General features: G+C 37.3%; 1 protein-coding gene across 1 annotated transcript; it reads left to right on the top strand.

Moving 5' to 3' along the window:
• The first annotated feature begins 568 nt into the window (after nucleotides 1-568).
• LOC114391719 (CHD3-type chromatin-remodeling factor PICKLE-like) lies at nucleotides 569-13,424 on the top strand. Its single transcript, XM_028352683.1, has 5 exons — nucleotides 569-740; nucleotides 3,432-3,569; nucleotides 12,571-12,725; nucleotides 12,986-13,147; nucleotides 13,358-13,424. Exons 2-5 carry the CDS (start codon nucleotides 3,435-3,437, stop codon nucleotides 13,422-13,424), a joined length of 519 nt encoding a protein of 172 aa, XP_028208484.1. The 5' UTR covers nucleotides 569-740; nucleotides 3,432-3,434.
• Nucleotides 13,425-14,120: the final 696 nt, after the last annotated feature.

Raw genomic sequence — 14,120 nt, 5'->3', positions numbered from 1 at the left:
TAATTTTTTTAAATCTTATAAATCTATAAAGTTCCATTCAAATTCTTGAAATTCTAATGATATAAATAAATTAAAATTTAAACTATCATAAAATTTTTGTAAAAAAATATGATATATTATAATATTCCTACATAATCTTTAAAATTAATAAAAAAATTTATATTAAAATAATCTTTTAAAATTCTAATCGAATATCGATCCTAAATATACATTTTAAACTTTCAACAAGAAGAGGAAGGAACATTTTCAACTTTCAACATAATTTGAAAACATCCCTTTTAAAAACATTAATTTTATATTAAATAAAATAACAAATAATTATTAAAAAAAGTCAAAATACATTAATTACTAATGTTAATATTAATAAATAATGTAAGTTGTCTTTTTCTATAAACTAGTGGACCAATAAGAAACTTAAACGTGTATGTCCAAGTCAGTCACACAAAAAATTCATGATAATTATTTAAAATTAGGACTGACTCATATTATTAATATTAATATTAAATATTAAATATATAATACTACCATAAATGTGAACCAATAGTGCTTTGGGCAGTCACATCATTTCACCACCCTGTTTAATCTCGTCACTTTTTTCTTCTACTAAACCACTGAGAGACTCTTTCAGACACACACATACCTTCTCTAGAAATTCAAATCTCTTTTTCCAGCAAAATCCCGAAGCTCTCGCACACTCAAACTTCTCAACATTCTCGCTCTCTACGATTCCCTTCGCTACGGTGCGTTTCGTTTTTTTTTTTTCTTTATTTTTCCTTCTCTTTGGTTCGTGTTCTTCTCCCTTGCTTTCAAAAACAACTGTTGTTGCCGCCTTATAAATTCTCCCGCGTTGCTCAAAACGCGTCACCGGAAACGGTGCACTGCTTCCGATTACGCTCTAGGGTTTCGTTCTCGTTCGCGGGTGCGAAACGGGAACTTCAAAGCGTTCTTCGGATAGCATACTTGTTCTCCAAGATTCCTCCAGTCGGCGCCGTGGTGGTTTATGGATTCGTTGCTTATTCCTTTCATTTCTTCGTCGTTTCGTAGTTTTAGCTGAATCCTTGCGTTTTTGCTTGTTTCGAATCGTTTTCAGTGTTCTGTTGCTGTTGTTTTGATTTTGTGTGTTGTTTTTTCTTTTCGTTCTTTGTCTTTTCGTGGTTTCATTTTTAATCCTTTTGTTCTGCTTGTTTTGAAATCGTGTTTAGTGTTCTGTTGCTGTTATTTCGATTTTATGCGTTGTGTTTTCTTTTCTTTCTTTATTGTTTTGTAGTTTTGTTTGAATCCCTTGTGTTTTGCTTGTTTTGAATCGTTTTTACTGTTCTGTTGCTGTTAGTTTCGATTTTATGCGTTGTTTTTTCTTTTCTTCCTTCGTCATTTCGTAGTTTTATTTAAATCTCAGTGTTCAGTGTGGTCTAGGGGGTATTGCTTGTTAAGAATTGTTTTAAGTCTTTTGTTTTGAATGTACGTGGTGTGTGCTGTTTATTTGCATGTTTCAGGATTTTCTTATGCTAAGCTTTATCGGAAATTAAAATGAAGTTTTCGTGTTGTTTGGATGATTATGCTTGTGAAGAAGTATGCTGTACGTTTGTTGGTTTGGTGTGTGTATTCAGTCATATGTGTCTGCACTATAGTTGATTTGTGGCTTCACTTGCTGCATTTGCTTTCGTATTTCATCCTAGGCATGTTTACGTTATTTTCCTACGATGAAGACTTCAGGGTTTATCTGGAATTGAAATTGAAATGAAGAAGTATTTAGTATTCGTGTTGTTTTATTGTTTACATTTGTGAAGAGTCTGATGTGTGTGTATCTAATTGTGTATTTATCTGGTGCGCGTATTTGGTTATATGTGTTTGCATTTACGGTAGATTTGTGGTTTCACATGCTGCATTTTTTGCTGTTGTATTTCCTCTTAGGCAATTTTTCATCATTTATGTTTCTAGAATGAAGAGTTCATTTTCTCTGTTAGGAAGTTTAGAAACCCTCCATACATGGGCTGAGCTGTGACATAGAACTCGCTGAACCTTGTTATTTATTGATCTGGATATGATATGAAAGTGTTGAATTAATTTTATGTCTGCTCCTGTGCTTTGTTTATTTGATTAGATTAGATTATGCTAAATGACCTATCCATATTGTTTTTCCTCCTTATTTCACCTGCATTACTGAAAGGAATGAATTATAATCTTACTTTTTATGGGAAAGGAAATAATTGCGGAACTCTATTAGGAGGTAATTATGGAAAGCTGGAAAACTTGACTTGTAATTTTTTCAACTAAAGAATGAGTTCTTAATTTGTGGCACAGAAATGGGTTCAAGTATGTATTTGGTACTTTGTGAAATGAATGTGTTGTTGAGGAAACTTTTTAAATTTTAGGATTGGGTATGGTAAGTTGTATTAAATAAAATATTTAAGATTCTCTGTATTTAAATAAAAATTACTGGTAAATTTGAATTATAATAATTCCTAATGTTACAATTTGAATTATAGAAATTTCTTCATTCCTCAATTTTCTACCCCTTCTCAACTAGAACTAGAAATCCTCTCTCATCAGGTGGGCTGAAATTCACTACGTGCTTCTCTATTTTCCCCCTTTGTTCTTTGGGCTTGTCCTCCACCCATCAGTCAAAGAGAAGCTTATTTTATCATGTAAATGCAAAAAAAGAAAAAAAAGCAAATCAGTCAAAGAGAAGCTTATTTTATCATGTAAATGCAAAAAAAGAAAAAAAGCAAGGAAAGAAAAACGAGTTTGCATAAATATGTTGCTGCCATACAATTTGCATACCTATTTATAAAAATGCATATGATATGGGGATGTGATCATGGTATAGTGCAAATCTTATGTTTTAAAAATAATGTGTTTGATTTGGAAATCAAGGAATTAACAGCAAAGCAAGTTCTTGTTTGTCTTTTCGGTGGGTCTTGGAGATTTCTCAAGATTCACACACAATTATTCTACACCTATTTGAGTCATTATACAGCAATACTTGAAATAGTAAATTTTAGACGTGTTTTCACTAGATTGAACTTATTTTTTTAACTAAATCTTGCTTGTCCAAGAAGTGCAATCTCCCCTTAAACTGTAGTGATACCTCATTACTGTCATTCCTTGGATGCACCTAAGGAATGGTCAAGCATATGTTCTGTTTATAAATGTAACAAGCTTGTTGGTTTATCTCTTTAAATTCTTCTTTTGGTGAGAAAAAAATACTAAAGAGTAATTATTTTATCATTGTACTTGTGTGTCTATGTGATTTGATCCGTGTTTCAGATTATCGGCTTATATCATAGTTAACTTGCTAGGCTTGTACCATTGTTCACCATGATCTTCTTCCTTGGATTAATGTTTGGTTTCTACGTAGGGTTTTGGTTGTTATTAAGAATTGATGTGGTGCTCTTTCTTCTTGCTTACGTGAAAATTCTTATTTTTAGCAGAAGATGAGTAGCTCAATTGGGCTTCGTGCAAGATCGAATCATAGACCCCTTTATACTATTAATGAGTCAGATGATGATGCAGATATTTTGCCTCGTAAAAAAGGGAAACCTAAGGAAAATATTGATAGAAGTGAGATTGTAAGTTTCTTTCCTTTTTGTGTTAACAATTTTAATTTGATTTTACTCTTTTCCTTGCATATTTTTGCTAAATTGTGTTTACATCTTCGGCATTATAGCATTGTGAGCAATGCTCAGTGGTTGATCGATAGTTAATGCTATTTTGCTTTAACCCAAGAAGCAAATATTAGACTCAGTCAAACTTGATATGTTCTTGATAAATTTTAAAGAAGTGGACAATTCTTAGACATACTATGTACCCCTTTAATTTTTTTGTTCTAATATTGTGTAGTTTGGTATGTAATATATAATTGCTGATAAATTAGATTTCATAGAAAATATTTGCAACATAAATTTATCCCTTTGATAAATAATGTGGAGGCATTTTTTTTTTTTTAATTTTGGCTTATATGCACTTTTGGTTCCTATTGTGAAAAATTTAAATCCCACATTGGTTAGAGATAAGATCAATATAAAGTATATAAGTGTGGGACAACTTTCATTGTATAAACTAGGTTTTGGGTTGAGTTAGGCACAAATCTACTCTCTAAGACTCCCCAAATATTTGGTCTCCTAAGCCATCACAATTTATGTGATTTTGGTCCTTCCTATATGTGCAAATAACATAATAAATTGTCAAAATGTTAAAGAATAAATTAAAATCCCTAATCCTAAACTGTAACAACACTTAACCAGAGGTTCGTGATAATAGATATACCTTAAATGGTAAACAAAATTGTGCATACATTTACTACTAGAAAAAGTTATATATATATATAATTTAGTGATTAAATATGTAATTTAGATGCTAAATATTTAAATCATATCTTTTATAATGTATATTATATTTTTTAACTTATTAATTTACCTATTAATATACTAATAAAATTATTAATATAAATTTATCTAGCAATAAAATTATTAATAACCCTCTTTTATCCTGAAACATTATTTAGGGTGTTTTGCCGTAATATGCAAAATATATTTAATATTGTAGTAAACAATATTATGAGATTCCTGAGAGTACATTTGTAGAGATGAGAGAGAGACACCTTAGAGAGAGAGTGACTGAGAGAAAGAGACCTTGTGAGAGAGAGGCTGAGAGATAGAGTGGGAGATAGAGAGAGAGGGTGAGAGAGCGAATCACTGAGAAGGATAGAGTTTGTAGGCGAGGAAGGGAGAGATGGAGAGACGGAGAGACAATGGTAGGAGAAACATGGAAGAACATTCCCTGCGTCGTGGCAGCAACTCGAGACAGAGGAGGCATGGAGATATGCACAGAAGGAGCTTCAATGGTACTTTAAACAGAAGGTGGAATAGGGACCAAAGGGAACACAAACGAGACGACAAGGAATGCTTTAACAAGAACGCGAAGGATGTTAGCTTTGATAAAATTGAAGAATGGACAAAGGTGATCAGCAGGAGGAAAGCAAAGGAAAGGAAGAAGATTACCTCAGAGGACAGAACACCCCATAAGTAAGACACACGGGGTAATCCTTCAAACTATCATCTCAATTGGAGAAATAAAGAGGATATCACGTCCTTCTATTTCACCCACTTCACAGATGAGGTCAATGAAGTGTGGCTTTGGGAGAAGTTTAAGGTATGGGGTGACGTGCGTGAAGTTTTTATCGCTAAACGTCGTAACAAGGAAGGTAGAAGATATGGGTTTGTGCGGTTTAAGGGAGTTTCGGATGTAAAGCTTCTGGAGGTGCAGCTGGATAATATCTTCATCGATGATCAAAAGCTGTTTGTCAATCTTCCTAGGTTTGCAAGATCAGCTTGGAACTTAGAGGTGCAGTCAAAGGTTGGTAAAGGAGGGGAGCCAAACAAAGAAATTATCAAACGTCCAGAAGCTATCAGCAGACCTCAGGTGAGATCCTACGCGGAGGTGATGGCCTAGAGACGAGTCTCAGGTGGAAGGACGAGCTGCGAAGGAGATACACCAATCATTTCGGTCACACCCCATGAAGGTCGTGACTTCTGGTGCAAGGGGGCCTGGATTGGCAGACTAAAGAAACCTATGGTGTTGGAGAGAATGGAGGACTGCATATCGTGGGAGTTAGGGTACAATATTAGTACCAAATTCCTTGGTGACGATATGGTCCTTCTCACTGGCCTGTCGGAGGACAAGGCTCAACAGATTATCAATTCGGAGATTGATGGCGGCAGCTCTCTTTTCTACTTCCTTGAGAAATGGCAACCGGGTTGCAGGCCAAACAATCGGGTTTTTGGTTGCAACTATGGGGATTTCCGATTGAAGCGTGGGATGTTGACCACATGAAGCAGGTTGTCTCCATTATTGGAGACATTATTGAACCTGATGAAGATACCGACGACCTTCGTCGGTTGGATCGTGCTCGATTGCTGGTCCGGACACCCCTCCCGTCGGCGATCATGAAGGAGGTTACTGTTCGTACTGGGGTCGCTGACTATAGGGTGTGGATGGTGGAGGAGGTTGGAGACGATGGAGTTGTGAGGAGAACGAGAACCCCTTTGTCCGAAGAGTGGACGGAAGAGATAACGTCGATGGAGGACGGCGATGTAGTTGACGACGATGATGACACAACCTTCTCCTACTCGCCAGAGCTGTCATCCACCAAGATCCAGCTTCGTTCGAACCATCAGTCTCACGCTATACCCAGTGGTTACTGCTGCCAAACATCCAACCATCCTAGTCCGTTGGATGATACCCTTTCTGATGATGAATGCAGAGACAAGTCAGGAGACAGAGGGGAGCATACTCAGGGTTCTATTTCGGCAAAGGTTGACCCTGTGGTTTGTTTCGCAAAGAAGGCTCAGGGAAATGTCTTAACAGAAATGGTAACCTTGGACCCTGCAAAAGCTGAGTCTCGACAGCCTGCTGATGACCAGATAGGAAATTTTTTGAATCGTGAAGAGTTAGCAGAAAAGGAGCAAAACCTTTACGAGATAAGCGCGGGATTTGTAACGGATATGGGATCACAACCTGGTATGCCTTCTATACAGTTTCAAAAGGCTATTGGGTCAAGCTCTAATTCGGGCCAATCTAATTCGGGCCAATAAGGAAGATGGAGGGGTGTAAAAAGGAAAACTACCCAACTTTGGCCCAAACATCAAAAGGGAGCTCTGATATGTTTTCTAAAGTCTACGTTAGACAAAGAAATGGCCCATCTAAAGCTGCCCCTCTTGAGCCTGTAGTAGAAGAAGATATCTTGCTAAGGGAGGACAAGGGTCTGGGTGGTTTAAATGATTCCTCTCGTAAAGGTCCAAACAATAGGACACCAGAGGCTATTGAGGAGTTCAAGAATACAGAAGAAAACTCTATTGAAGACATGGAAGAGGCTAAGCAGTAATGGCTTCTTGCGAAATCAATAGGCCTTCAACATGAATCAGATCAATATGAGTGTATTCACAGCTTTACAACCATGGAGTCTCGAGATAGGAAAGAAGCTTTGAAGTTGGGGAATAAGAATATTCAGACATGAATATTCTGTCCTACAACATTAGAGGGTTGGGTAGAGGCCTCAAATGGGCTTCTATCAGGAATTTGGTGGGGAAGTTTAATATTGATCTACTGGGTCTTCAAGAAACCAAAAAGGAATTTTTGGATAAAGCTTAGTGTCAATTTTTGTGGGGGCAATTTGATGTGGCTTGGGAATGGCAGCCTGCTGTGAATACTACTGGGTCTGCTTTGTGTCTGGGATAATAATAAATTCCAGGTTGATTTTCGGTTTTCTGATAAAGACTACATTATGCTGGGTGGGGTTTGGCTGCCTCAAATGCAAAGGGTGGTAGTCATTAATATCTATGCCCCTTGTGATATTGCTAGGAAAAGACAGTTATGGCAGAATCTCAGCATCAGAAAGTCTCAAGCTCAAGACACTTGTCGGTGTCTGGTTGGTGACTTCAACTGTATTAGACACCCTCTAGAAAGAATGGGGAATAACCGCAGCAACTCAGACTCTCAAATCATAGCTGATTTCAATGAGTGGCTTGCTGATATGGAGGTGGAGGACATTCCTTGCATGGGTAAGCCTTTTACTTGGGTGAGGCCTAATGGAACCTGCAAAAGTAAGCTTGATAGAGTGCTGGTTTCTGATGGGTGGCTTGAATTATGGCCTGATAGCTCTCAACTCAACCTTGAGAGGAATTATTCTGATCACTGCCCTATCATCCTCAAATCTAAGACCACTGACTGGGGCCCTTAGCCTTTTAAGGTCTTTGATGGTTGGTTAAAGATCAAGGATTATCAGCAGGTGGTGAAGGATTGTTGGTCTGCTTATCAGCCCATGGGGTGGGGGGGATTCCATGAAGACCCTCTCTTGGTTAAGGATTGCTGGTCTGATTGATGGTTCTTGGATTGAAGACCCTCTCTTGGTTAAGGCTGAGGTTTTACAGCACTTTCAGAATAGATTCCATGAACCTCAACTTCATAGACCTACCCTAGATGGGGTATCTTTCAGTGTGTTATCTTCTTCTCAAAGAGATATTATGGTTGAACCTTTTAAAGAAGAGGAGATCACTTGTGCTGTGTGGAGTTGTGGTAATGATAAAAGTCCAGGGCCTGATGAGTTTAATTTCAGGTTTATTAAGAATTTTTGGCAGGAGTTTAAACCTGATTTTCTTAGGTTTATTGCAGAATTCTTTGTTAATGCTTCCTTCCCCAAAGGAAGCAATTCCTTCTTTATTGCTCTCATTCCTAAAGTGAAGGACCCCCAAGCTATTAATGACTTCAGACCAATATCCCGCATAGGTTGTATTTATAAAATTATTGCTAAATTGCTGGCTAGCAGGCTGAGAAAAGTCATGCCTTATCTTATAGATGAAAGGCAGATAGCTTTTATAAAAGGTAGACAATTGCTCCATGGAGTTTTGGTGGCTAATGAGGTGATTGAGGAGGCTTGAAGATCCAAGAAGTCTTGCATGATTTTTAAAGTGGACTTTGAGAAGGCTTATGATTCTGTATCTTGGCATTTTCTCCTATATATGTTGAGGAGAATGGGGTTCCATGAGAGATGGATTAGGTGGATAAGGGCTTGTCTCACCTCAACTTCCATATCTATTCTTGTTAATGGTAGCCCAACTTCTGAATTCAAACCTCAAAGAGGGTTGAGACAAGGGGACCCTTTGGCACCCCTTCTTTTTGATCTAGTGGCTGAAGGCTTGACAGGTCTAATGAGGGAAGCAGTATCTAAAAGCTGCTTTATAAGCTTCTTGGTGGGGAATAACAAGGTTCCTGTGGATGTTCTCCAGTATGCTGATGATCCTGTGTTTTTTGGAGAAGCTTCCATGGAGAATGTCAGAGCTGTGAAGGTCATTCTCAGAAGCTTTGAGATGGTATCTGGTTTGAGGATTAATTTCGCAAAGAGCCAGTTTGGTGCTATAGGCCAACCTGAGGATTGGTGCATTTCTGCTGCTGCCTACCTCAATTGTGCTCTGCTCCAGCTCCCTTTCTGCTACTTAGGAATTCCAATTGGTGTCAATCCTAGAAGAAGGGTGGTCTGGGATCCGATTATAAGGAAGTTTGAGGCTAAACTGAGCAAATGGAACCTGAGAAATATATCTATGGCTGGTAGAACTACCCTTATCAATGCTGTCTTAACAGCATTACCTCTGTTTTATCTGTCTTTTTTTAGGGCCCCCTTAGCTGTCATTAATAGGCTTTCTGCCATTCAAAGGCAATTTCTTTGGGGTGTTAATCGAGAAGGGAAGAAGATTGCTTGGATATCTTGGAGTCATTGCTGTACTCCTAGTGACATGGGAGGTTTGGGGGTCAAAGACATTAAGATCCTCAATAAGGCTCTTTTATTCAAATGGAAATGGATGCTGTTCCATCAACCAGACCACCTTTGGAATAGGATTCTGGTTTCTAAATACAAAGGATGGAGGGGTTTGGGTCAGGGGCCTCAAAAGCAGTACTTTTCTACTTGGTGGGCTGACTTAAGGATCATTATTCAACACCAGAGCATGAATGCTGCTTCTAACCAAATTTGCTGGAAGAAGGGTAGGGGTCACCAGTTCCTCTTTTGGGAAGATCCTTGGGTTGATGAGGGAATTCCACTCAAAGACCAATTCCCTGAATTATTCAAAATCTCTTCCCAAAGAGATCTCAGGGTGGCAGATGTGGGATCTTGGTCTGATAATGGGTGGATTTGGAACATGTCTTCGAGAAGATATCTATTTGATAATTCGCTGGAGATAGCTTCCAAATTTATTGATTAAATCCATGCAATTAGGTTAAACATCAACTTGAAGGACACCTGGGTTTGGAGAGCTGAAGCTAATGGGATTTTCTCAACCAAATCTACTTACCAAGTCATTAAATCTGAGTAGTGCGATGAAGGTCAGCATTTGGGGTTCCAACAACTTTGGGAGATTAAAATCCCTCCTAGAGCCTTATCTTTTGCCTGAAGATTGTTATGGGATAGACTTCCTACTAAGGATAACTTAGTTAAGAGACAAATTCAGGTTGACAATGACCTATGCCCATTCTGCCATAGCCAACCTGAATCTGCATCCCACTTATTTTTCACTTGTGCTAAAATTATGCCTTTGTGGTGGGAATTCTTCTCCTGGGTGAAGGAAGACAGGGTTATCCACTGCAGGCCAATGGATAATTTCTTTCAGCACTATTCTTCAGCAGGATCAAAGGCTTCTAACAGAAGATGGAAAATGTGGTGGATAGCAGCTACAAATTCGATTTGGAAGCTCAGGAACGATATGATATTCCATAATCAATCCTTTGATATCACTAAGCTGGCAGATAAAACTCTATTCCTTTTGTGGACTTGGTTGAGGGGTTGGGAAAGGGACTTCAAGGTTCCTTTCCATTGTTGGTCTTCAACAATGTCTATAGTCTTTAGTTAATGTTTTTCCTGATGGGTAGGGTGGTGGCTTGTTGTAGGGTGTTTTCTGTTCCTGTTTTTACAGGATTTTATTCTTTGTATCTTGTAGTACCTCTGGTACTTTGCCTTCTATAATATAAATTATCTTTGCTTTCCAAAAAAAAAAGGGTGTTTTGCCGTAAAACTTTAATTTCTCCTTCTTTCTCTAATACTTTTTTCTTTTTTTGCTTTAGAAACATGATAGGATTTGAGACCTTTCTTCCTTGACCATTCCACAAAAAGCTACCTCTATTTTGACCTTTGTTCCTTCATACTACATGATTAATTTTTTCCTTGTATTCTATGCTTTCTTCTTTGTTTAAATTTTCCAATTCACATTTTGCTAATTATCTTATTTGTTGTGTTTTTCTTTCCTATTAATTTCACTATCATCTTTTCTTTCTTTATACCAACTTGAGAAGAGAAGAACTTGAAAAATAAAAAAACTGACTATTATTGAGTGTGTTTTGCAATACAAGCACTAATTCTATTTATAGTCTAAACTTATTAAAGGAAATAAGGAAACTAAACATATTGAGGGAAAGAAGAAAAATAGGAAAAAAAATTGATCATAATAATCACAAATATATTTAAATATATACAGGGGGATTCTATCTTTAATTAGTGCCTATTTTCAACACTTTTTCCTGTACCATCTTCAGTCTTCATGTGTTGCAAATAATATAATCCACCCTACTTCTTAACAATTCCAATTGTCCTCTATGTGGCAAGGTCCTATAATACACAGGGTGTGAAAAAAAAAAATTACTACTGATTTCAAATCCTATGTAAGCTTTTTTTTTTTTTTTTTTATCAGCAAAGATAGATATTTATATATAGATAAATGAGTACCAGGGGTACTGAATTACATGTGATTGGCTGGCCGTGTAATTGGTTCTGAAGCAGACTTAATAGAGTCTAAAAAGGAACCAAAACACAGGCTGCACCAAGGTAGAACACTATTGCTAATCTATGCATATATTGTTTCCTAGTACAAAAACCCATCTCTAAGGTTACTAGACCACTGATTAAAATGTGTTGAGACAAAATTATTAGCAAGTTTGGGAACATGGAGGACATTGTTCAAGGATATGAATGGTTGAAGTTGAATTCTTTAGCATCTAGTAACAAGAGCATGATATCCATTAAATATAGCAATGTATTTATTTCCAGACAATATGGAGTAGGATGATAAATATGGGGTAGAAGGTGTCATAACATGAGTAGCACCAGTCAGTTATCCAATATCTTTTGGAAGACTACTAGAGATTTCAAAATAACTTTTACCCATCATGGTCAAAGAATAGGTGCTAGAAGGCTTACTAAAAGAGTCACTAAGAGCTCATAGTGACTGGACAATAATGGATTTGTCTTCAGCCATGAGAAAACAAAATCTTTAGTGCGTGAAAGTCAAACAAATGAAGGTTATTCAATAGTCTTGAAAGTCATGAGGGTTTGACCAAAATTGTGTGACTAACATGGTCATAAGAGGTAGGTGATCCTACTTGTGCCAACTGTGTTGATAGCCGTGAGCATTCTCTAATAGTCTTGAAAGCGTTGAGCATTTGTTTGAAATTGTGAGGATTTGTGGAATGCGGGTAGAAGAGATAGGTGATCCTATATGAGCAAGCCGTGTTGCTAATGCAAACAACACCCTTAATGACAGCGCTTGGATTGCTTGTGCTAGAAACAGGTACTGGTTGTATCTGTGCGTGAAGGCACTTGGAAGCTCCGAATGGCTCGAGATTGCTGGTCATGGTTGGTTGGTGAATACTGGACAATGTTGCAGATGGTGGTGGGGTTGCTGGAAACCTCTCTAGTGTTGAGGGATGACAACTGTAATGCTTGAGCACCAATGAGGGCTGCCTTAAAAAGGGTTTGATGTGGAAGTAGAGTCCTTTGTATTTGGAGCTCTGATACCATTAAATTTAATCTTAAAATACAAGCTCAAATAAATTTATATAGCATTACTAAGTCATCATATTTGCTGTTACTTCTAGCCCATCTTTTTTGTGGTCTCTTTGGAGGCTGCTTTAAAAGCCCGTTTCAAGACAATTGGAGGTGCTTTGAGTGTTTTAGTCTACAATACTTTTAACCGATGTTATGTTTGAGTGATGGCTTTATGATTAGGGTTATAATATCTATTTCTTTTGCAGGTTAGCTCACTGAATAATATTGATAAGATATTAGATTGTGAGAAGCGTTCTGGGGTAGCTTGTGAAAGTGATGCAACAAAATTGGGGTCAAAGCAAAACTTTGTCAAACAATATCTCGTTAAGTGGAAGGGACTATCATATTTGCACTGCACATGGTAAATTAATTGAAAGTCATCGATTATTTTGTCATGTCCATGCTTTGCATGGTATCTTGTGAACCATACTTGACTTTCTATTCCGGACTCTGATGCTTACAGTCTTGCTCTCTTTTATTGTATAACTATAATTGTTAGCTTTAAATATCATGTTCTTTAATTTTCGCTTTAAAAAATGGCATGTTGAGCTTATATTTGCTCTGAATTTATTTATAACTGTCATTATTATCTGTTTACCAGTTACAATTTTTTTTCTTTAGGGTTCCAGAGGAAGAGTTTCTGAAAGCTTTCAAGAATCATCCAGGCCTAAAGACCAAAATAAACAACTTCCATCGTCATATAGCATCAGCCAATAATCCTAATGAAGATTTTGTTGCCATTCGACCTGAATGGACTATGGTTGATCGAATACTTGCTTGCAGGTTCATCTTTGAGAAAATCTATTTTCCACCTCCCTCATTTGAAAAATAGTACAAGATGATTACTTTTCTAATTATTAGACATGATTTTGAACATTATAGTGAGTTGAAATTCATTTACTTCAGAATGTTACAGGAATTCTTGCAGAAGAGTGGGTGCTAGGTTTTGTTTAAACTATTGTTCTTGACTTTTTGTTCACTTTTACAATTCAGAGAAAGTGTGTGTGAGAGAGAGAGAGAGATTGAGAAACAGATTGTTGTATTGGTGTCCTTTGGTTAAATTTACTGGTTATATGTATTGGTGTCCTTGTGGTGGATTTTTGTTGGGTTTTGTTTGTTTTTTGGAAGGTGGCACTTTTGTGTCTTGTATCTGTTATTTTCAGTACCTCTGGTACTTTTCTGTTTATTAATAATATACATATTTTTGCCTTCCAAAAAAAAAATTGAGAAACAGATTGTTACTCAACCTCACTGAAAACAGTTACAGGAAGAGTTTATATAGTTGACAGTGAGAACTGTCAACTATCCTAACTGACAACTAACAACACCTAACTGTAGTAAGTAAAAATACTTGAGGTACAGTATACACTTATACACCCCCCCCCCCCCCCCCCCCTTGCAAGCTCATGAGGGGTGGGAAGAATGTCTTTCAACCACTCCGAGCTTGGATCTGTACAAAAGAAAAGTGGCAGGAGATAAAGCCTTGGTCAAAATATCTGCCAGTTGATCAAGAGCAGGCACATGCACCGCATTGATCTGCTTGGTGAGGACCTTTTCTCTGACAAGAACAGATCCAACTCCATGTGCTTAGTTTTGGAGTGAAGAATAGGATTATGAGCCAAGGAGATAGTACTGGTATTGTCACAAAGAATGACAGGAGTGGTGTGAAGAACTTAAAGTTCTGAAAGAAGGGATTGAATTCAAGTGACCTCAGCTGCTATGAGAGTCATGCTCCTATATTCTGCCTCTGTACTAG

The sequence above is a fragment of the Glycine soja genome, chromosome 17 (genome assembly GCF_004193775.1).
Source record: "Glycine soja cultivar W05 chromosome 17, ASM419377v2, whole genome shotgun sequence".
Taxonomy (NCBI): Eukaryota; Viridiplantae; Streptophyta; class Magnoliopsida; order Fabales; family Fabaceae; genus Glycine; species Glycine soja.
The sequence above is the reverse complement of the archived record's forward strand: the minus strand, read 5'-3'. Positions and strand labels throughout refer to the sequence as shown.